The sequence below is a fragment of the Microtus ochrogaster genome, unplaced genomic scaffold (assembly GCF_000317375.1).
Source record: "Microtus ochrogaster isolate Prairie Vole_2 unplaced genomic scaffold, MicOch1.0 UNK25, whole genome shotgun sequence".
Classification (NCBI taxonomy): Eukaryota; Metazoa; Chordata; class Mammalia; order Rodentia; family Cricetidae; genus Microtus; species Microtus ochrogaster.
The window spans coordinates 756,875-782,082 of NW_004949123.1; the positions used below are offsets into that span (position 1 = coordinate 756,875).

Genomic DNA, 25,208 nt, shown 5'->3' on the forward strand with positions numbered 1-25,208 from the left:
TCTCTCTCTCTCTCTCTCTCTCTCTCTCTCTCTCGTTCTCTGCCTCTCTCACAACACGGGCCACGCAGCACTAGAGATACAAGCTCTGTCCTAAAGCGCCCTCTAAACTCTCCTGGGTTCCTCTTCGCTGACAACTGGCGTCGCCCACCGCCCGTCCAGGACCATAGGCCGGAAATGATGAGGGGCTAAGAGCAGACCACTAACTCCGTACCCCAGGGCTGTGCCTCAGGCCACGCCCCCGGGAGCAGACCTGCTGTCCCCGGCTCCAGGACCTTCCCCCGGGCCGCAGAGGAGTTCGAGGCAGCGCTCCGGGCTTCCCTTCCAGGGGCCGCGGGAGCTGCCAGTCTCCCTAGCTGCACGCTTCTCGGTAAAGTGACAGCCCCCAGTCCGCCTGTCAAGCCACCCGGAAGCCCGACTGGGCCCGGAAGCTGCCCCGGCGCCGGGGACCCCCTCTGCCACCAGCCCAGTGGCAGCCTCGCCCCCCTGCAGCTCTGACCTCCGAGTCTTTGCGCTGGTTGCGGTTAAACTCGCGAGCTTTGCCCCCCGGCAGGAGGCCTCCAGCGGCCCTCGGCGCCCCGGGAGGAGGCTGTGCGGTGGCAGGCGGAGGAGGAGGTGGCGGCTGGGGCTGCTTGTTGTTCACAATCAGAGGGCCGGGACAGGCGGCTGCCGGCTCCATCTTGGCTGCTCCACACCCCCGGCTCAATTCTCGGACGGGCTCCGTCAGGCAACTCTCGCGTGATTTCCTCCAGGAAATTTCCCCACTCGCCATGTTGAGTGTGGCGGCGCGGGTTGAAAGCCGGAACTGCCAATCACCTCCAGGTCTTTGTCATTTAGTTTCTCTTCCCTTCTTCCAGTGGAACTAAGGAAGAGACGTGCCACTGGGCTCGCCGGAATTCCTTTAGGTACCTTTTAATTGGCGACATTTAACACCTTCTGCTAATCTGTCTCTTCCTTTCTTTAACATTTCTTTGCACTGACGTCACAACCCTGTCCAAGGTGAGACTAGCAGAAAGGGAAAATCAATAGACAAAGGAATCCCTTACCCAAGGGTCTGGTTGAAGCCTCTTACTAGCAGAGAAGAGTTTGACTACAATTAACTACTGGTTTTGGCTTTTTCCTCTCCCTCCACCCCGCCCCCAGTTGAAAACCTGCAAATTTGTAGGACTCTACAAGAAACCCCTTGTGCAACCAACCCTAGAGACTCCTGGTTTTATCAGATTTTAATTCCTCCCGAGGCACCTCTGGAGCCTCGTTATAATTTTACTTATCAAAAAGAGAAAAAAAATGCACGGGGGCAGGATGGAGTGAGGGATTTCTTTCTGTTTGGTTGTTTGGTTGGTTGGTTTTTCGAGACAAGGTTTCTCAGTGTAGCCCTGGTTGCCCTGCAACTTGCTCTGTAGACCGGGCTGGCCTTGAACTCAGAGAGATTCGCCGGCCTCAGCCTCCCAAGTGCTGGGATTAAAGGTTTATACCACCACCATTGGGCATGAGTCGGGGATATCTTTGCGTTGTAACTTGAGAGCCACCGAAAGAGTACCTATGGCTAATACTAAGACACTAAGTGAAGCCGGGCTGTGGTGGCGCACGCCTTTAATCCCTGCACTCGGGAAGCAGAGGCAGGCGGATTTCTGTGAGTTCGAGGCCAGCCTGGTCTACAAGAGCTAGTTCCAGGACAGGAACCAAAAGCTACTCTGTCTCAAAAAAAAAAAAAAAAAAAAGACACTAAATGAAAACTCGTCCTTGAGGAAGACGTACCCACACATCTCATTTGTTTTCCTTTCTTTCTTCTAACCTTCACACCTAAAGTCTATATTTCCTAAAAAGCCCCAACTCTGCTTCATACTGGATAATCTTGAAATTCTTTTCTGCATTGAAGACAGAAACCGGTTTGGGGGCATGCACATAGTGCAAAGACATACATGCAGGCAAAAAAAAAAAAAAAAAACCCGTATACATTTTTAAAAAATCTTAATCCTGGATTGGCCTAAATTATGACCCTGAAAGATTGGGGTACTCCTTGGGTTGCTGAGGATAGGGTGGAGCTGTGTCTCTGTCCCCAAACCACTGACAGGGACTTTAATGCTATAGTAGTGAACAAAAGAGATAGAATTCCAGTCTTCATGGAGTTTACATTCACATGGGGGAGATAAATGAGTAAATAAAACACAAAATAGAAATCTATGCACACTAGAGAAATCATAGGGAAGGAGGAAGGTATGTAGCAGACACTTAGACACAGCTCTTGCTAAAAAGCATTGGCTCCTTAATCGGGCCCAAAGGTAATGAAAAGCAGAAAACCCTGACATCTTTGCCTTCATTTTGTAGCTGTCTCATTTACTCTGGGTTACCTGCTGACCTCTGCACTGAGGTATAATACTCGAGGAACATCTGTCTAAAAACTCATTTCCTTCAAATCAGAATGCCAAACACATAGGAGTAACTGAGACATTGTACTGTCACTTTTTACAGTGCCCTCTTCCAGAAGCCTTTCCCTCCGAGGCACCTAAAAGTAGAATCAGCACTGAGACAATGATCAGTCAGACTGCACTTGACCAGGTCTGTTTCACTATTCCTATCTCGTTTGTTTGTTTGTTTTTGTTTTTCGAAACAGGGTTTCTGTGTGTAGCTTTGGAGCCTGCTCTGTAGACCAGGCTGGCCTCGAACTCACAGAGATCCACCTGCCTCTGCCTCCTCCCAAGTGCTAGAATTAAAGGTGTGTGCCACCACTGCCCAGCAATTATTCCTACCTCTTGTCCCGAACCTCAATTCTTCCTCTAAAACTAAAGCTCTTGTAAATTCCCCAAAACAGATTTGGAGTGACTAGACCCCTAATCTGTTCCTTTTTCCAATGTGCATATCAATGAAATCTCTGCTTTTCAGCAGCTTCTGTCTTCATTGGCAATTTTGGAGCAGGTGATGGAGCTGGACTAGTGGAGCTGTAAAATCCAGCACTTTTGCCCTAAACTTTAGGTTACAGGTACAGGAGTGTAGTTGGATGGAATAATTTTGTGTGTGTTACTAGGAAGCAAAACTGAATCCAGAGCCATGTACATGCTTAGCAAGAGCTCTCTACCATCAAGCTGTATCTTCAGAGTGGACAGAGTAACCTCTAGCATTTTCTTTAACACAGTACACTAACTATGGTTGACAACATATTTCAAGTAACTTTATAGAAAAGGATTTTGAATGTTCTCAATGCCAAGAAATGATAAATCTCTGAAATGATAGATAAGCAAAGTCATTTGATTTGATCATCACACAAGACATTATACATTAATTTAAAATGCATTTGTTATGTAAAATGTTGATATGTATTCAGAAGCATTAAGGAAAAATCGGACTTTTAATGATACTTGTTAAAGGTGGCAAGGCAGGCTTAATTCAGAAGGAGCCATGGCAACTGGGAGAGGAAGTTTTTTCGGGGGGAGTGAGGGTATGAGAGAGACAGGACCTAACTCTTCTTCAGCAAGGTGGAGTAAGGGAGTGTTAACAACAGTAGCAGGGTGGGGGCCGTGATGGAAACTTGCTAATCAGTGACACTGAAGATGAGGGTTTTCTGGCTAAACTGTTTAAAGGATTATTTCCAAAATATGCCAGGGCACCAAGAGCAAAGGGTTTACAATGTAGTCAAAGTTGGTCTCATAGCAATCCTCCTGTATCAGCTTCCCAAGTACTGGCATTGCAGATGTGAGCTATTATGTGTGGCTTTATCAGATTCAGTGAGGACAGAGAAAGAAAACTACAGCTGAACCTGGTCAAGGAAGGAACTGAAGGGAGCCTTGCCAAAGGGAAGTCAAAGCTGAGTTTTTACCGGTTTCCATAGCCACTGAAGGAAGAGGCAATCTTTAAACAATGTGTGCTGCTCCTTAAGGACTTAGCCTAGTTGTTTGTTTGGTAAAAGTGAGTATTTTCTTGATTGTAGAAGCAACCAGGCATTTGATGAGGGGGAATTTCTATGAAAATAAAAAGGAAGACAGTTTGTCAAGATTTCTAGATTGAGCACTAAGCATCTCTCAACAGTGGGATGTGGATGGCCATTTCACCAGGACAATTTTCCTGGTTTGCAGTGTGAGTGTTTAGGGCAGTGGACACTTGGGTGAGCTTTCTGAATAACCACACAACAGTACTGTGAGGTGGCTCCTGCCTGGCCTGGTATGTGAGGTTTTAAAAGATTGTATCTAGTCTTAGCGTCAGTTTCCAAGGCAGCAAGAAGATTTAGTTTCCAGTGATAGACAATCAGGAGGGCGAGAGCCAAACCAGAAACATTAGTTTGAAGGTCTTTATAGCCAGATGTTGGAGGGAGCTGAAAGAATCCAGGTATCTACTACCTACCTATAGGTAGGTAACAAAAGCTTGGGATTGTGATCAGGGCTACAGGCTCATAATGATTATGTTCGAGTTTTCTACTAAAACACAAGCTTTCTCTCTCCCATGTCTGCAAAGATAATCAGAGTAAGACAGATGTGGGCTGATTGTTTGCAAAAGTGCAGCAAGAACAGCATTTCACACACACGCTCATTTTAAGTATTCTTTGTTGGAACTCTTTATATGGAATGTGACGTGTGTGTGTGTGTGTGTGTGTGAATCTAACGTCTCAGGCAAGACAAAGTGTGTTAACCGAGCAATCCCCCACATCACAGAAGGAACTTTTAAAACCCCTCAAGGATAGGAAGGCCAACCTTTATGTCAGACTTTGATTTGGTTAATTCTTCTGCTTTCGGGGATCTCCTAAATATTCGTATGTTTTTAGGAGTACCAGAAAGTGGTGTTCTTTATTTCCCTGTAAGGCTGGGAACATTTTTTTTTTTAAAAAAAAAAAACAAGCTCTCAGGCCAGTTTTGCCAAGGACAGTATTATTCAGTCTTGGTTCCTTAATTCTCCAGAGAAACGTTGTCATCCTAACAGAGCTGTGGCCAAAGTTTACTATCTGTATCAGTGTGTTTTATATTACAGCTTATTTTAAAACTTCTATAATAAAAGCATTTAAGCTTAGATAATCTGACCTCTTTTTTTTCTTGCTACAACTTCCTATGGCACTTTGGGTTTTTTTGTTTGTTTGTTTTAGTTTGTGTCCTTCTGCCTCCCTTTTCTTTATGAAACAAAACAATCATAGTCAAACAATTTACTTATTTATGTACTTTTCTCTAATAATTTGTTTGTAACAACTGTAGTTGGTTTACTAATGAAAATCTCCTGAGATAATAATCACCTAAATGTCACCTCATTCTGAACCTTGTGACAGAGAACTTACTTAGGAAACCCACGTGGAATCCAAGGCATAAGTCTGGATTATATTTAATGCTGACAACTCTGAGAGGTCATCTTTTGTCTTTCTATTTTACTGTTTGTTTTTTTTTTTTTGTTGTTGTTGTTGTTGGGTTGTTTTGGAGATAAAATCCTGATAGGTAGTTCAGGTGACTTGGAATTCACTATGTGCTCTAGGCTAACTTCGAACTTGTGATTCTTTGGTTTCAGCCTCCTGAGAGCTGGGATCAGGTATGCACTACCATACCCAACTGTAAAATCGCTCCACTAATCCAACAGTATTTTTATTTAATAAAGATTTTCTCAAAATCTTAAGTGTCTGGGTCAGTTCTTTTTTTTAGAAATACTTAATTACTTAAGAGCTTATTTGTTTTAAGCTGATTAAGTAGAGCTTTTACGAGTTATTTTTGGAGATAGGAGGATATCATTCATATAACACATATGACTTATATAAACATAGTGACAGACACAAACGGAAGCCTCAAATCTTAAAAACTTCAGTCTGTAGGCAGGAGTAGTTATACCAGACTCACTACTGTGGAACAGTTAGACCAAAGCCGTGCTCCTGACAGGTGGGTTAAGTTTATCCATGAAGAAGAGAAAACTTTCTTCCCAGGATCTGTGTTGCAAACTTTGAAGATTTAAAAATGCTTGCTCCGTTTCAGAAGGCCCTCTTTTTCACTGCCTCTATTCTTCTGAACTCTCAATTCTTGAGGATACCCCTCAAGTCCTGGGTGGTGAAGTAGAACATTTATGTCTTAAAACACAGAAGTTTTTCTTCTTCTGTGTGTGTGTGTGTGCGCGCGCATGTGTGCCACATGTGTGTGCGTGCATGTGTGTGTGCACCTGTGTGCATGTGGGGGGGGCGCGTGCGTGGGCGTGTGTGTGTGTGTGGTTTCGTTGGTTTTATGTTCCTTGTTGGTTTGTTTTGAAATAATGAAGACTGAGCACAGGGCCTCATTTGTGCTCAGCAAGCACTTAACAGCTGAGATACATTCTGAGACCCTCACTTGCTTTCTAAATTTGTGTTTTATTTTGTTCATTTGCTTTTTTATTCTTTTGGTTTTGGGGTTGGTTTATTATTAGGAGTTTAAGACACACTTGTCTTGTCAAGGTCAGTTTTATGGGGTCTTTGGACTTAGTTTAGGTGAGAGACTGGAGGGAAGCTGTGGCTGTCTGAATGTTTCCAAAGCGTCGCTGAACAGAGAAAAGATTTGTTCCATTTGTAATCAGTCTCCTGGGGATTCCTGCGTCTTTTAAGAGCAGCGGGACCTAAAGCTCAAGTGACTCGAGTTCTGGACTGGGAAAAGGAAAAGTCTGGCAGTGCACAGAGGAGCTGAACAGAAGAAGGTCATCCAGCCAACCGAGGAGTTCCGTAGGAGATAAAGGATAATGGAGAGAACAGAAAGGCTCACAGAGATGCAGTAAGGACTTCAACCCAGGGAGGCGGGGAGTAATTCCCACTTAGGAAAGAGGCCCAGGAAGACCTCCCAGCCTGCAGGTGCCTCTCAAAAGAAGCTGGGCACACACTGCCGTCGCTTCAAAAACTGTGCTCAGAATCTTAAGACTCATAATTGCTCCTTACTAGCTCCAACAATGCGCACAAGCTTCAAAGATGCACACCAGCTCCAAAGTTGCGCATCGGCTCCAAAGATGCGCACCAGCTCGACTCGTCATTAGATCCTTGATCGTCACTCTTTTTACCGCTGTGACAATATACCTAATAAAATCAACATAAGGAAGGGTGTGTTTTGATTCACAGTACCATGGTACAGTCTATGGCGGCAGAGATTTGGGGAGGGGTGTGTCAGCTGGTCGCATTGCAGCAGCAGTCTAGAAACAGAGACAAAGGACCGATGGTTACCTGGCTCTCTTCCACCCTTCCCCGCAGTCTCCAGGATGGCACTGCTCAGGTTAAGGAAGATCTTCCCCTGTCAGCTAATCCTCTCTGGAAATGCCTTGACAGACATGCCCCGGAGGTCGTCTCCCAAGCAATTCTAAGTTCAGTCAGGTAAATTAACCATTACGAGTCAGTCCATCAGGAACAAGACGAAGGCTTCAGACTCTCACAGCTGGAGTCCTGGGATTGAATGAGAAATCAAATCTTGTCTGAGCCACACACAAAGTAATTGTTAAAAATTATCTCTGCCACTTGCTAAAAATGGTAAGCAACAGAGGGGGTGTAGGACCTGATCTAAATACATTGGGTACATGTATGAAATTACCAAAGAATTTCTTCAAAGAGGGCAAGCAGTGGTTGCAACTTTTACATCTACAACACAGCTCCTCCACCTAAGAGCCAGGGATCACTATAACTACAGAAGAGGGGGCGAAAAGATTGGAAGAGTCAGAAGAACACTTTGCTGTGAGATTGTGTCTCCTAGAAATGTCAGCAGCTACACCTATGAAGTCTCTCTTACCAGCACAACTGCCTGAACAAGAATGACAGCTAACATGGACGGGGGCCCTCATGAAGCCTCAACCCTAGACAAAGAACTTCAGGCAGCAAAGGGATGCTAAGAACAGGAGAAATAGGGGGCTGGAGAGATGGCTCAGTGGTTAACAGCATTGCCTGCTCTTCCAAAGGTCCTGAGTTCAATTCCCAACAACCACATGGTGGCTCACAACCATCTGTAAAGAGGTCTGGTGCCTTCTTCTGGCCTGCAGACATACACACAGAATATTGTATACATAATAAATAAATAAATATGTTTTTTTAAAAAAAAAGAACAGGAGAAATAGTTTTCCCTAGGGAAGAACACACCAATTAGTTATTCAGTACCAAATGTTCGGCTTTGGAAGCATAAACATAAAAGCAGCATTATATGAACTGAGTATGTTGTAGTTATGTACTTAAGAATATATACATACATTTATATGTACATATGTAGCAACTAAAAAAAGCTATGAATTTGAAAGAGGGTTTGGAGGGAGGAAAGTGAAGAGGGAAGTGTAATTATAGCATAGTTTCAAAGTTTTAAAAAATTATTTTTAAAATTAAAAAAATGGCAAGAGATTTTATTCAAGGTGGGGGTCATGGCGATGCTATGGCTAGGAGTCACTGAGATTGTGTTTTGCAATGGAGAGAGAGGGGAGAGTGGACTTAAATCTGAGTCCAAAATAGAGAAGTGAGGATCTGTAATGAAGGCTCAGCATGGAAGTCAGTGGGAACGTCAAGGACAAGGATATCTGGGATCTGACTAATAAGATTATCCAGTGTGTGCAGTTTGTGACAGAAGCAGCCAGGGTGCAAATAGATTGAGGGCGACAAACATCCCTACAAACAGGTCACAGTCTGTCCTGATGAGCTGTTTGTCAACTTGACAAAATAATAGCAGGAGCTGTCTGTCTGGGAAGATGGGTCTCAGCTGAGAAAATGCCTCCATTGGATTGGCTTGCAGGCAAGTCTATAAGGCATTTTCTTGATTGAGGATTGGTATGGGAGGGACCAGCCACTACTGGCAATGCTACCTTTGGGCAGCTGGTCCTGGGTGTGTAAGAAAGCAGGCTGAGCTAGACTCTGGGAGCAAGATAATAGCTGTGGTCCCTGCTTCTGCTTCTGCCCAGCTTCCTTTGATGGTGGACTGTGATGTGGGCGTGTAAGCCAAATAAACCCTTCATCTTCAAGCTGCTTTTGTTCATGGTATTTTTATCACAGCAATAGAAAGTGAGCTAGGACACAGTCTAGATATTTCTCTTGATGGCCCATGGTCTGGATACCACAGGTGATATAGGTTCTTCCCTCCTGAGACCGCTGTGAATCACAGAGTTGTTTTTCATCTTTTCCCAAGATTACAGATTCAGAAAAGCAACTAAAACTTTCTGAATAAAGCATCCTTTTCTACAAATAAGTTCCTTTTTATTTTATTTTTTAAATATTTATTTATTTATTATGTATACAATATTCTGTCTGTATGCCTGAAGGCCTGAAGAGGGCGCCAGACCTCTTTACAGATGGTTGTGAGCCACCATGTGGTTGTTGGGAATTGAACTCAGGACCTTTGGAAGAGCAGGCAATGCTCTTAACCACTGAGCCATCTCTCCAGCCCATAAGTTCCTTTTTAAATAAAGCATCTGTTTGCTTGTTTGTTTTTGTTAGTTTGTTGTAGCCAGCTAACCTCAAACTCACAGAAATCCTGCTTCAGTATCCCAACGCAGGGTTGAGGTGGGACTTTCATCAAACTTCATTTTTTCAGGTGCATAGAAACCAGGATTTTCTTAATGTTAAGGATTATTATTTTGACTCATGTTTTTGTTATAGTAATAACATATTCCCAATGCAACTTCTGAAAAAATAAAATTTGATTTTTCTTTAGCTTTTTTCTAGACATGAAGCAGTAAACTTTATTAGCAGTATTGACTCAATTTTCAATCAGTAATAGTTATTTTTATTTAAAAATAAAAATAGTAGAATTTGTTTCTAACAATAGTACTTCAATTGTCTATAACTATAAAATATGTCATTACTGATAAGTTAAACTGGATAGTCCCCAAGTATATGCCATTATTAGCAAAACAAATTGTTTCTGTGAGAACCAGAGGCACACTATATCTTCAATGGTGGGCTGAATTTCTCTCAATACTCTCTTTATACACCCATAGCACTTTCTCGTGTAAGACACTTAGCAGTTATTTCTGCACTATGGTTATCCACATACACTGTTTTGGAGATCGGTTCTCATATGATTCTGGTTGGCCTCTACGACAGCTGAGGTTATGCTTGAGCTCCTGATCCCCCTGTGTGTGCCTTCAAATTACTAGGATCACACGTCTAGGCCACAATGCCCAGCAATGCTTTCCTTGTTTTAGAATTCTATTATCAGCATCATACACTGAAAGACTGCAATAAACCAAGTTTGTTGGCACTCGGGAGGTAGAAGCAGGAGGACCAAGAACTAAAGTTCACCCTCAGCTACTCGGCTTGGTGGCCACCCTGAGCCTTGAGCTACATGAAGTATACAAAAAAATAAATAAATAAAAGAGAAAGAGTGTGAGGAGATGTCTCGGGCGTAAAGGGCCTACTGTGCTAGCATGAAGACCTGAACTTGAATCCTCAGCATCCACATTCAAAAAAGGAAAAGAAGGGGCTGGAGAGATGGCTCAGTGGTTAAGAGCACTGACTGTTCTTCCAGAGGACCAGGGTTCAATTCCCAGCACCCGTATGACGGTTCACAAGTGTCTGTAACTCAGTTTCAGAGGACCTGGCCCCCTCACACAGACATACATGCAGGCAAAACACCAATGTGAGTAAAATTTAAGAGAAAGAAAGAAAGAAAGAAAGAAAGAAAGAAAGAAAGAAAGAAAGAAAGAAAGAAAGGAAGAAAGAAAGAAAAGGAAAAACCCAGAGATGCCAGTGTGGACCTGTAACCCCAGAACTGGGGCAAAGAGCAACAGATGGCTCTCCAAAGCTCATCAGCCAGCCAGCCCATCAGAGATGATGAGCTTCACTTCAGGGAGGGAGACATTCTGTCTCAAAGACAAAAGTGGGTGGCGACAGAGGAAGACAGGACATTGATTTCTGGCCTCCACTGCATGAACAGCATATGTCATACATACTTGTAAACACACGTGCACACACACTAACACATACAACACATACAGACACATATAGTAACAAAAGTGTCTATAGGAAATAATTAAACTCAAGTGCTTATCTATGTATCAAATAGCCCAACAATTTCCTGAAAGTCTCCCAGGCAAAGCCTTTCTGTCTGCATTATAGTTCTAAATGGAGTGTACAGGGACATTGCTGTTCATCGTCTGAATCCTAGTGCCCATCTGTCCTCTTGTCTTAAGGGTTCTACTGTATCGAAATGCTGCCTTTCCTAGCTCTATCATACTGCATAAACATCTTCCTAGTGTCTGCGCTCTAAATACGACTGATGATCTTAACTGCAGAGTTCTTGCTTCGTAACAGCCACTGACAGAAAATTGTGGCTCTGTGACATAAACATGAATCCCGAAAAATATGAACAAAAACTAAAACATTTAACAGGCTACTCAGATTGGACTAAAGGAGAAAATGGAAGACAAGCAGAGGACGTGGAGGAGCCTGACTGTGTCCGCCATGGTTCTTTAAAGCGGCAAACGGTTAGAAGGACTACATCTGTCCATGTATATTAAAAGGTGATCTATTAGCGTGGCTTACAGGCTGTGGTTCAAGTAGACAACAGTGGCCAATGGAAAGGCCAAGGCTCAGTCAATGAGGCTGTTTCAGCAGTCTCGGTCTGGAGCTGGAGTTCCGGGAAGTCCTAGAGAGCAGCCAGTCTCCAGTCTATGCTGGAATCCCAAATGAAAAGGTTCTAACACCAGCAAAGGACTGCCTCAGGAACAGGATAGCTGAATTTGCCATCAAGAGTGAGGGCTGGCAGGGGAAAAGCAGGTGTGAGCTGCCACCAGAAGGCCCAGATTTAGGATGGGTCTCCTCACCTCAAATGATCCAATCAAAAGCCAAAAGCCAAGCTTGGTAGCCCACACCTTCAATCCCAGCATTCAGGAGGTGAAGGCGGGAAATATCTGTGAGTTTGAGGACAAGCTGGTCTATGTAGTAAGTTCTAAGACAGCTAAGACTGTGAAGAGAGATCCTGTTTAAAAATAAAACAAAAACAAGAGTTATCAAGAAAAATCCCTCACAGATACACCCAGATGTAGTCAAGTTGACAACCGAGATTAGCAATCACACAGAACAAAATTTTGGCCAAAAGAGAAAGATTTTTTTTTCCAAAAGAAATAAGAAGTGTAAGGGATCAGGGTGCTGGAGAGATGGGTCAGCAGTTAAGAGCACTGGCTTCTCTTCCAGAGAGGTCCTGAGCTCAATTCCCAGCAACCACATGGCCGCTCACAACCATTTGTAATGAGATCTGGCGCCCTCTTCTGACCTGCAGGCATACATGCAGGCAGACTACTGTACACATAATAAATAATTAAATCTTTTAAAAAAAATGTAAGAGATCAGAAGACGGCAGTGTGTGCGGCTATGGTCAGGCAGGCTGTGCAGGGAAAGCAAGCCTGAGCATGAGAACTTGGAAGCATTCTGAAAGATTATAGAGAGCTCAGCCAAGATCCAGGAAGGGAACGAGGATAGAGGGGCCAGCTAGAGGCAGCAGCCCCAAGGCTATGGGGAGCTCAGAGAATACAGGGGCTGTAAAACGCATCCTAAAGGACAGACCTCTTATTTTATCCTAAGTGTTAACTAAACAGATACCATGGTCTGGTGCTTACAACTCAACCTGACTGCTTTGGGAAGAAAGAATGAGAGGCCCTGCAAGAACAGGTGAGGGTAGGAGACTCTGGAGGTGGAGGGGATGGCGGCTCACACCAGCGTGGGATGTTGGCTTAGCATGGTAATTCTTCTGTCTTGTGTAGGCAACACTACGGCTAGCTTTAATTGTCAGCTTGACCTAATCTAGAATCGCCCTGGGAAGAGAGTCTCAGTGACGAGCTGTCTAGATCAAAATTGGCAGGTGGGCAAGTCTGTGGGGGGTTGGCCTGATTGAAGAAGAGGTGACACCCTTCCCTGGGTCTGAGTCATGAGCTGTCTAAGAGTTGAAAGGGAGTGGAGTAGCAGGCATGCATGCTTTCGATCTTTAACACACATGGAAGGCAGAAGAAAAAGAACAGGTCTAGACTTCTGTGTTGGATGTGTCCCACTGAGGTGGCTGCTACTGCCGCTTGTTGCTATGCAGCAAAACCCTCACGGGTGTCTCCTCCGCCTTTGTCTCTCCAGTGCTCCATCTTCGCTGCTTCACGCCTGGGGCTGAAGTCTCTCTGACTTCCTGTGATGTAACTCTTGTGTGATTTCCTGTGGGTCTCACCCACGAGGTGTTTATAAAGTCTGTGCTGTAAATTAATGAATGCATCCCGAGCTGCCATTTGTTACTTCCTCCTTCCTGCTGTCGGCTACTTTATCCGGCCCCTTCACACCCAGTAATATCTCTAAGTCAACATTTCACCCTTCCTGGGTTAGGCCAAACAGGTGGGCTAAACGAAGGGATTTGAAGGATGTGTCAGTATCTAGAGGCTTCTCTCTCTCTCTCTCTCTCTCTCTCTCTCTCTCTCTCACACACACACACACACACACACACACACACACACACAAAGCAGCAAATCATACAGGATCCCACACACATCATTTTAGGGACCATAACTTGGTCAGGTTCTAAGACTGAGCATTCTTTATTAATGGGGAGAAACATCTTTTTAAAAATATTTATTTATTTGTTTGTTTGTTTATTTATTTATTTATTTATTACGTATACAATATTCTGTCTGTGTATGCCTGCAGGCCAGAAGAGGGCACCAGACCCCATTACAGATGGTTGTGAGCCACCATGTGGTTGCTGGGAATTGAACTCAGGACCTTTGGAAGAGCAGGCAATGCTCTTAACCAATGAGCCATCTCTCCAGCCCCCAGGGAGAAACATCTTAAACCTTGAAACACAAGTGACTATTTCAGTAAACAGTCAGGATAGCAGATTCTGAATCTACTATGCTATACTACTATCATATACTAGATTTGGGCTCAATAACTCACTTCCTAGTAATATTATGGATCTCAAGGAAACAGCAGAGATTTTCATAAAGATGAAAATGTTCCAGGCAGGGTATTCTTGGTGGTATAAAGTAAGGACATATATAATTTGAGAAATAGGAAGAAAGTAGCAAGCGGAGCATACGCAAGCTAGAATATGAAGAAGCTCTAGCATTTGTATGAAATATTAATATGAATGCTTATTTGCTTTAAATATTCTTATTCTATAGGCTGACCCAGAACTCAATATGTAAGCCAGACTGGCCTTGAACTTGTGGTAATCCTCCTGTCTCAGCCCCCCAAGTGCTGGGACTGGAGGTAGGTACCACCACACTCAACTCTAGGGTGATGATTTAGTAATATGTTTTTATTTGTTTGTTTTTGCCATTGGCTACCCATTGAGAAAGAACAATGAGACAAAAATCAATTATTTTCTTTATAACTTAGTCAGTGGTGTTTCTTTTTTAGCATCGAAAACAGGCTAATACAAACTGGTGAAGACTTCCAGACATGAAGGCGTTACAGTGCAGCTGCAGACACAGCTCATGCCACCACTTTGTAAGGAAACCCCAGGAAGCTACAACCAAGAGGAGAAAGGACACTGAAGAAGTGTCTTCAAGTATTGCCCTTTTTGCTTGTATGAAAAACGAGGACCATCACACCTACCCTCAGAAGCTATGGATCAAAGCAGACAGATCTTTGAAATTATTCTGAAAATTGTTCTTAAATGGGAGTGATTATTGTTATGAAGAAGGGATGCCTAAGGCAAGAAGCTTTTCCGCCACCACAAGGAATCCTGGTTTGAGTCTGGAGGAGGTAAAAGTTCATAGTGGAACTTCACAGCATGGCAGAAGCTGCCCAAATCTGATGGTTGTCCCACTTGAGTTATGTAGGACACCAGCTGGGGTTATAAATGTATGGGGTGTCATCAGGTGCTGGACAACGTGGGTGTCAGGTGCTGGGCAAGGTGCTTTGGAGCCACTGCTGCCTAAGCACATGCTGGAAGATAGAGTAAACTTGTTTCTGGCAATTTCCTCCCTGTGTCCTGGCTAAGATGTTCCTGCTCACTGAAATACACAATACAAGCCATGAGCCATGGAGCATCTGTGGATCTGGTCCTGTACTTGCATGGTGGTACACGCAATTCTTTCCATTAGTAGCCATGAGATGAATGAAAGAGTAACAATATTTTAATGAGATAAATGTGCTATGTAGCTGAGGGATGGCCTTGAACTTCTGACCTCCCTGCCTCTACTTCACAAGTGATGGGATTACAGGCATGCACCACTATGCCTGTTTTTATGCAGTCCAGTGCTTTTTGCATGCTTAAGTAAGCACTCCACCAACTCAACTTCTTCCCTAACCTGGGTCAGATTGAGTCATAGTCTTCCAGCTTTTTTTTAAGCACTATGAAGTAGTCAAAAGAACCCACGTACACATCCGATGGCTGACTTGGTCTCTCAGATGTCATGGATATTTCAAATGTGGCTGCTTACTGAGTTCTGTCTCCCATCCTAAACCTGCTATAATGGTTTGAATAGGTATGGCATGCCCATAGACTCGTGTGTGTGAATGCTTGGTCCATAGGGAGTGGCACTATTAGGTGTGGTCTTGTTGGAGGAAGTGTGTCACTGTGGGGGTGGGCTTTGAGGTCTCATATGCTCAATCTGTGCCCAGTGTGGGACAGTTTCCTTTTGTTGCCTGCAGATCAAGATGTAGAACTCTCAGCTTCTTTTCCAGCACCACGTCTGCCTGCATGCTGCCATGATTCTCACCGTGAGTATAATGGACTGAACCTCTGAACTGTAAGCCAGTCCCAATTAAATGTTTTTCTTTATAAGAATTTCTGCGGTTATGGTATCTCTTCACAGCAATAGAAATCCTAACTTAGACACTACTCTTCCTTATTTCAACAAATAATGTTGCCAAATACCTATTTTTCTTAAGCCTAAACTTAGCTGCATCTTTAACTTCTCTGTTCTTCACCCTTTGTATCTAATCTTCCCATTACTCTTTTTTTTAATATCATCAAATTAAAATTTATTTTTTGCTTCAGAGCCCATCAGAACAGTGAAAAGACATTAAGAATAGAAGAAAATATTTGCAAACTTGTATCTAAAATATAGCACTAATATTAATATCTTAGAGTTCAATAATAAAAAGATAAATCATAAATAAAAATTGTAAAGTCTGAGGATAGTTTACACGTAAGGAAGATAAATAAATGGGGAATAAGAACATAAAAAATTCTTAATATCCTAGACTTTGCAAAAAGGTTATTAATAACTTAACTACAAAGATATTTTCAACAAATATTTTGTTCATTTTGAAATGGCTGTTTTCGATGCTGTTTTGGTCCTTCCCATTACTCTTGCACTGAATTCAGATGACCTGTGGGCCATCCAGGGCTCTGCTTGCATCTCTCAGCTCATCCCTCACTATGCTCCATGAGAATGGCTCCATGGCCATCTTCCCCAGGTCATGCTTACTGCATTGCAATACTGTGTTTTAGGGGACGGCTGTTCAGGGAGGGTTGGCTTGCCGTTTCTCTAGATATTAACAATAACAATGGCAAATATTGATGTAGGCTGTTGGTGTGGCAGGCTCACCATCAAGGGCCTAAACTAGCTCAGTCCTCACACAACGTGATGAGCTGGGCACTGGCATAGCTCCCTTCGCAGACAGAAGAAACCAAGACATGAAGTATTTGTTCACTGTCACACCGCTGTCTTGGTGCGACCACAGACTTTCCAAGGAGCAGGGTCGTGGGCAGACATCTGTGTTTACCAGGTGTGTTGGGATACCCTGGTAATGCCTAGGGAGGTGAAAAAGATACAGTGGCGGAGGGAAGATGTGTCAAACCATGACACTGCTGAGAAGGTAAGTGGGGACTCTCTATACTCCTGCATGGACTTGTCCTTGGTAGCAGTTTTTGGAGGAGGGGCCAGGAAGCTCCTTTTCTAGAGCCAATAGCTGGAGAAAGACTGCAAGACATTCACGGCAGCAGGAGAGCAACAGCCGTGCAAGACATTCACGGCAGCAGGAGAGCAACAGCCGTGCAAGACATTCACGGCAGAGCCGGGCGATGGTGGCGCACGCCTTTAATCCCAGCACTCGGGAGGCAGAGGCAGGTGGATCTCTGTGAGTTCGAGACCAGCCTGGTCTACAAAACCAAGTTCCAGGACAGGCTCCAAAGCCACAGAGAAACCCTGTCTCGAAAAACCAAAAAAAAAAAAAAAAAAAAAAAGACATTCTCGGCAGCAGGAGAGCAACAGCCGTGCTTGGACTTGGCCATGTGGTTACCATCTAGCATACCCCGTGGAGCACGTTAGCCTCTGGGGTCAGTGAGAAGTCAGTAACCCTAACTTTAAAACAGAAACATTACCTCATAGCTTCTATTGGTCAAGAATCTGGGGGTGTCTTGTTTGGATCCCTCTAACTCAACCCTGTTGATGAAAAACATGCTGACACTTGTTAGACGTGTTTCAACCATAAGGACGACATTAAGGACAGTTGCAACAGGTGACAATGGCTGTTGTACTTCCAGAGAGAGTGCTGGCTCAGTTCTGAATCCAGTACCAATGCAAAACACAGCTACCACCCCCAAATAAGAAGCAGTTTATTCTCAGCCAAATATGAGTTCCCACTGTTTGGGAACTCAGACTCAAGTTGCCTTGAAAAGCATGCTCCATGGTGAAAGTGGTTTCATGGATTTTTTAATTGGGGGGGGGGGTATGTGCATGTGATGCAGACTGCCGAGCTCAGAAGAGGGTGTTGGGTCCCCTGGAGCTGGAGATGCAGGCAGCTGTGAGCAGTCTGACATAAGTGCTGGGAGTCAAACTCAGGTCATCTCCAAGAGCAGCATCCGTTCTTAGTTTCTCTGGCTCTGGCTACAGAAACTTTTAATAGTCACAGAACAAAATGAAGGCATGATTTAAATGTAATGTGTATGCATACACAGATCATCTTAAAGTCCAACTCTGCATCTAAGAGAAACCTCATAAGTAAGAGAAAGTCGTAAATTAAGGAATTTACTAAATATATTAGTAGAGTCAGTAGGCAACTGAGTTAAAGAAACGAGGAGATCCCTGCTGTAAGTCTCAGACGCTACCTGACGATGCTCATAGCTTTTGGGTTAGTGCAAGTCTGTGATCTCTTAAGGTAGAGTATGTTACAGGTTTCCCCTCAGAGATTCCTGTAAGCAGATTTTTCTGTCCCACCGGCCAGCTTTCAAATAATCACACAGACATTTCTTATTAATTATGAAAACTTGGTCAATAACTTAGTCTTGTTCCTAACGAGCTTTTATAACTTAAATTGACCTTTTTTTTTTTTTTTTTGATCTCATTTTACCATGTGGCTTTTACCTCTATCTCATTTTCTGTGTCTGGCTTGTCCTGTGTCCGTCTGGTTTCTCCACCCTTCTTCCCAGCATTTTTTTCTGCCCCCCAAATCCTGTCTAACTATTGGCCGTTCAGCTTTTTATTAAACCAGTCAGAGTGACATATCTTCACACGGTGTAAAGGAATATTCATGGAGAGTTGATTAAGGGTTAAAGGAGCTAAAGATAGTCCAGGACAAATCGGCTCAGGATCTGTAACATCTTAACCACCTAGAACAAAGCTGTAATCCTTCAATCGGCCTTTAGGATATGTAACATAGTTTTGGCTTGGGGGAGGGACTGGGGGCAGGGCTTAGTCAATTCCTGGTGTTGCACCTCAATGTATGTCTGCAGAAGCCCATTGTTTTTTTTCACACCCTACAGAGCTCAGCAGGCCCCTTCCTAGGCTATGATGAAAATCAGGTAGAGTAGACAAGAAGTCAGTCTTTAGGGAAAGGAAGTAGTTGTTAAAGCCTTTAAGGAAGAAGCTGCTGAATTGCTTCAACACCATCAGTCACCATGATCTGGGTATCACTTTTTTCCCTGTCCTTTGTGTCTGGCATAACATGTACATGGATATATGATAGGAGCTATTATACGTAAAGTTAAGATAATCAAGAATGGTCTATGTCCAAAGGAAGTAAAGGTAGCAGATGAAGGTAACAGGCATCCCTAACCAACCAAAAAACCTAGTATGTCATGCAGATGGCTTCCAGAGCCTACCCAGCCTGATGGTAGGGTGTATAGCATCTAGAATTGGAGTTCACAAAATCCCGCCTACAAATTAGAGTTTGTGTGATTGATAGATAAGGTTAGGACCCATGCAGTGGGGCTGGTAGCCACATTTACAATGCAGAAGGTAATCGGGATAAGGTATGCTGTGACAGGAAATACAGGCAGCTCCAACACACCAACCACTAGGAATCTGTTGTATCTTAACATTTCCCATATCAGTAACAGCAGAGTAACACAGCTGATTGATTAGATCCAATTAATAATAAACCCCTTTTGTTTGGAAGGGATTTTTGTTGTTATTTGTTTTTACTTTTTGTAGGGGTGTTTATTACTTTGGCTGTAGGAGTTTACATCTAAAATAGAGACACGTTAGGAGGCTGAAGAGATAGCTCAGTGGTTAAGACCAATTGATGCTCTTCTAGAGGACCTGGGTTCCATTCCCAGCATGCACATGGACTCACAACTGACTGTGACTCCAGTTCCAAGTTATTCAACAGCCTGTGGCCTTCAAGGGCACTGCAGGCTCACGGTGCACATAAGTCCATACAGGCAAACATCTATACACATAAAATAAATAAATCTTTTATAAAGAAGATCTAAATGTGAAAGTACTTAAGAAATAAGCTTTAAAAGAGAGACTTATTGGGGACTTTTGAATTAGGCTCACGTCATTGCTAAGGCACTTGAAGATGTGCTAGCTTTTCTCAAGACCACCTGGATATGTCCTTAGAAGAGGTCAGCACAAGTTAGAAGTGAGATATACAAATACTGAAGCTTTAGATCACAAAGACTGTAAGTGCCCAATAGGGTCCCTTCTAGCCTGGCTGACTGGAGTCTTGGATGTGGTGTCTTATTAAGTTGACAGCATTGTCTGGCTCTCGTTCTCCTTCCTTTAGGTGGTCACCTCCTGGGAGTAATCACTGTGGAAAGACTCTGTAACCAATTTTGAATTGTAGCTATTATTTTAAAGATTATTTATTTATAGATTTTATGTGTATGAATGCATATACATATATCTGCATATACACCTCCATGTCAGAAGAGGGTATTGGATCCCATTATAGATGGTTATGAACCACCATGTAGTTGCTGGGAATTGAATTCAGGACCTCTGGAAAAGCAGCCAGTGCTCTTAATCACTGAGTCATCTCTTCAGCCTGTAGCTATTATTTTAAAAATCTCTTATAATAGTGTGCAGTGTTTCTCTTTGGGCAATGGTTCAGTCCTTTGTCCCATTGTCCTTTCTGTTTCTTTGATAAACACGATTTCCAAGAGCAACTTCAGGGAGAAAAGGGTTTATTTCATCTTACTCTTCCAGTTACAAGCAGGGATGTTGGGAAGACAACACCAAGGCAGAAACCAGAGAGGAATGCTACTGACTGGCTGGCTCTCTGACTCCTGATCTACTTGTTTTCTTATATTTTCAGAACTACTTGCCTTGCCTAGGGATGGTAGCACCCACAGTGGGCTGGACCCTCCTACAGCCATTAGTAGTCAAGACAGTGTCCCATAGACCCGTCCACAGGAATTCCGATCCACGCAGTTCTTAAACCGAGGTTCCCTCTCCCAGGTGCCTCTAGTTCATGTCAAGCTGACAATAAAACTAACCGGTACAGGGAGATAATTGATGTTTTCCAAAACAAGTGAATATTAGATTTAGAATCAATGGAAATGTTTTGGCTAAGGAAGATGAGAGCTTAAATTAATTTTAGCAACTGATTTTTTTTAATGCTGCTATATATTTATTTAGCTGTCAGTCCAGAGAACTGAAGATCGCTGTAGACACAGAGACAGTATTGCATAACAGCCTAAATTTTACAAAAAATTTAAACATTTGCCCAGTAAAATGAGTTCCATACTTATGTAATTTATCAGAAATGCCCCAAGTAGAAATAATTATTTCTAAAGAACATGTTTTTCATACTTCTCAGGCAGTAGCCTTTTGACAAGGGAAGATTTCAACCCAATGAGAACACACACACACAAACTGATATCCTCACACCAGAGGAATTGTAGACAAAGTTTCTGTCCTGTTCAGTTCTGCAGCTCTTCAGTCCCAAAGAAACACACAGAGGCTTTTATTAATTATAAACTGTTCGGCCCATTCGCTCAGGTTTATTATTAACTAGCTCTTACAACTTGAATTAACCCTTTACTTTTGTCTGTGTTTTGCTATGTGGCTTGCTGTATTTTCCCAGCGCAGCATTTTCATCTTACTTCCTCTGTGTCTGATTTGTGACTGTGTCTCTGCCTTTCCTTTTCCCAGAATTCTTCTAGTCTGGTTATCCTGCCCATACATTCTGCTTGGCTATTGGCCAATAAGCGTTTTATTAAAACCATATGAGTGACAAATCTTTAAAAGTGTGCAAAAGCAATATCCCACATTAAGGAATCTGGATTAAAATCTAATTGCTAGGTTTTAAATGGCCCATTCAATAAAGAGATAAAACAAAATCCCTGCTCTTTGTGTAAGCTTCTGTAAACATAAAGACTTACTGTTTTAAGTAGAAAATTAGGGCTTAGCTTTACGTCAGTGTTTAATTTTGACCTTAGGATTTTTTTTTTAAAAATAGGAAATGCTAGTTTTAAAAATATTTAAAAATCTTTTGTTGATGAGTCTATGTAAGAGTATGAGTGTACAGAGACCACAAGACAGAGCTGCATCCCCCTGGAGCCGGAGTTGCAGGAAGTTGTGTGTCACTCAGCACCCGTGCTGGAAATCGAACTTGGGTCCTCTGGAAGAGCAAGAAACACTCTTAACCACTGAGTCATTTTTCCAGTCACGGTAATTTTAGTAACCTTGGATTATAATCAAGTCAATAATTTACAAATTATCTTAAGTTTTATCTTTCACAAACTTTCTTTTTTTAATATTTATTTATTTATTATGTATACAATATTCTGTCTGTATGCCTGGAGGCCAGAAGAGGGTGCCAGACCTCTTTACAGATGGTTGTGAGCCACCATGTGGTTGCTGGGAATTGAACTCAGGACCTGTGGAAGAGCAGGCAATGCTCTTAACCACTGAGCCATCTCTCCAGCCCCCTCACAAACTTTCTTATGACACATGATAAACTTTTAGTTTTGTCTGAATCTATTTTTTCTTTTTCTTATCAACTTCTATTTTTTCTTATCATCAACTTTTAATGAACTAATTTGTTTGATTTGTTTTGAGTTCTGTTTTCATTTCTTTATCTGATGCTATGATAAAATGCCTTGGCAAAAGTCATCTAAGGAACCAGGGGCTTATTCTGGGTCATAGTTCAAGGCACAGCCCACCACGGTGAGAATCATAGTCACAATCAGAACGGAGAGGGGGAAAGTATGCTGTGCCTCGGCCCCGCTCCTCCCCTGGGATCAGTCAGGATCCCAGCCAGGCAGTGGTGACACTTACAGTTGGCAGCTCTTCCCATCTTAATTACTGTCATCAGGATATTTCTCCCTGCTGGGCAGTGGTCGCGCACACCTTTAATCCCAGCACTCGGGAGGCAGAGGCAGGAGGATCTCTATGAGTTTGAAGCCAGCCTGGTCTACAGAGCTAGTTCCAGGACAGGCTCCAAAGCTACAGAAAAACAAAACAAACAAGCAAACAAACACAAAGATATTTCTCCCCAAGTATGTTACAGGCTCATCTTTCAAGTTGTTCTAGAATCTACCAAGTTGACAATTCATATAAAACATCACAAGTCCTATGAATTAGAAGACATTTGGACTGAATTTACATGACTGCTTACATATGAGCCATTTTTTAATTGAACCTTTTTCAGGGGAAGACTTTTATTATATAAGCCTACTACACAAAATGTATCTAAAACTTGGCATACAGAAACATTCATGCTGATGGACCAAGATAATATAACCCAAATGCATAAATAGTATCAGGATCACCTTTCCCTCCAGGCCTAATCCTATGAAAGTTTTTAATTAAAATTTTACATTATGTACATATGGGTGTTGTACTGGCTAGTTTTATGTCAACTTGACACGAGCTGGAATCATCAGAGAGGAGGGAGTCTTGACTGAGAAAAATGACTCCATAAGATCTGGCCATAGGCAAACCTGTAGGGCATTTTCTTAATTAGTGATTGATGGAAGAGGGCACAGCCCATTGTGGGTGTTGCCAGTTTGTCGGTGGTCCTGGGTCTATAAGAAAGGCTGAGCAAACCATGGGGAGCACGCGGTCACATAATGCTCTTTTTTTAAAAAATATTTATTTATTTAATATGTATGCAATATTCTGTCTGTGTGGATGACTGCAGGCCAGAAGAGGGCACCAGACCTCATTACAGATGGTTGTGAGCCACCATGTGGTTGCTGGGAATTGAACTCAGGACCTTTGGAAGAGCAGGCAATCCTCTTAACCTCTGAGCCATCTCTCCAGCCCCACATAATGTTCTTTTAGACATCCTGAAGCTGCTTAGATTGTGCCACCTTGACTTTGTGATGGTTCTCAACCCTCACGATGCTGCGACCCTTTAATACAGTTCATGTTGTGGTGACCCCTGACCATAAAATTATTTTTATTACTACTTCATAACTGCCATTTTGCTACTGTTACGAGTCGTAATGTACATATCTGTGCTTTCTGATGGTCTTAGTGATCCCTGTGAGAGGGTTGTTTGACCCCCAGGTGGAGAACCACTACTTCAGTGACTTGTGCCCCTTCAGAGTTAAAGGTTGTAGAAGGGCAGCATCTGACATTCAGAACTTCTGCCTGCTGAAGTTAAGGCGGCTCGCCTTGTCTGCTTTGAGAGTAGACATTTCTGCTTGTCTAATTGAGGATAGCCAGAAGCCCCACAGGTGGTTTTCAAGTTGGGATGAACTAAAAACTTGGCAGAATTATTATTTTAACACAGAAATGCTGAACCTTGGAAGGCACAAGGTATGGTTAGATTTTTTTTTTTTTGTCAGTTTAACAGGAGCTAGACATCTGGGAAGAGGGAGTCTTAATTGAGAAAATGCTTCCATCAGATTAGCCCGTGTGCAAGTCTGTGGAGTTTAATGACTGATGTAGGAGAGCCCAGCCCAATGTGGGTGGTCCTGGTCCGGAGAAAACAGGCTGAGTAAGCCATGAAGAACAAACCAGTATGCAGCAATCCTCCAAGGCTTCAGCTTCAGTTTCTGCCCTGACTTCCTTCAGTGATAGACTGTGATCAGGGTATGTAAGATACATAAACTCTTTCCTCCCAAGTTGTTTTTGGTCATTGTGGTTATTATGACAGTAGAAAGCAAGCTAGGACCCAAGGTTAAAAATATAGGGATCAAATACTAGAGGTAAAAGAATGGCTTTCATAATAATAGAATTCCTTTGGCAATTACTCACTGATGGTCAGAGGATGAAAAAGTAGTATCCAGGGGAAAGGCATGGTCAGAAACAGTTACCGTTTTGTTGAAAGTGAATGTTCTGCCACTTAGTTCAGCTGACACAAAGTCTACCCTAACTCTTACCCTGGAACTGGGCAAGAAACATGCCAGGCCCAAAGAAGAGAAGACTGTTCTCTGGTTTCCATTAGTGTTTTGAGAGAGCATACTCCTCTTTGGGTATTGTGTCCTTAGTCTGGTGAATCACCTGTTACTTGATTTTCTGCGATGGTTTCAAAAAACTTTGAAAAAGTTTCATGTTGAGTGTGGCACAGCATGCTTATGGAGGTCAGCTGGCCATGTAGGCGAGTTGGTTCTCTCCTCCTATCACATAGGTTCCAAGGACAGAAGTCAGGTCATTGGCGGTGGCCAGTGTCTTTACTTGCGGCCATGTAAAGGAAGCAGCACAGAGCCGGAGAGGCTGTGCTTTCTTTTTATTTCCCCCAGAAAATTGATAGTAATAGCAAATTAAATTCCATCCATGAGTACTTGATAACATGGCTTGGGGACCTCCTGGGCTCATTCTCACGGCATGAGTTCCTTCACACAGGGGGCCTCTGATAAAACTGATGACTGTCACAATATTAGTAAGCCAGACCACAGATTTGGATTAGAAATGAAAGAAGAATCTGTCTGGAGACATTTTATGTATGAAGGGATTCCAAGGAAAGAGCCAGATTCCCCAGATGTGGTTGTCGGTGAAAAAAACCAGCGACTGGCCAGACTTTGGCTCCTAAGGCTTAAGTGACTCATTATTTACTTTTCTCTCCATTCTGTGACAGAATACCAGACAGAAGCAGCATAAGGGAGGAAGGACTGATTTTCATCCATGGCTTCAGAACACAAGTGCCTGCCATCTTAGCAGACATGAACCAGAGACAGGTTTGCCCCCAGTGACCATTGACAACAGCTAGAGTTCATGCCCCCAGTGACCAT

At 43.0% G+C, this 25,208-nt stretch overlaps 1 protein-coding gene across 1 annotated transcript in view; it reads right to left on the reverse strand.

Annotated features, from left to right (window-relative positions):
* Strip1 (striatin interacting protein 1) overlaps positions 1–705 on the reverse strand; it is a 19,949-nt gene extending 19,244 nt beyond the window's left edge. The window contains exon 1 of the mRNA XM_005367846.2: positions 497–705. Within this exon, the coding sequence (XP_005367903.1) occupies positions 497–676 (180 nt within the window). The 5' untranslated portion in view covers positions 677–705. The remainder of the gene's footprint in view (positions 1–496) is intronic.
* Positions 706–25,208: the final 24,503 nt, after the last annotated feature.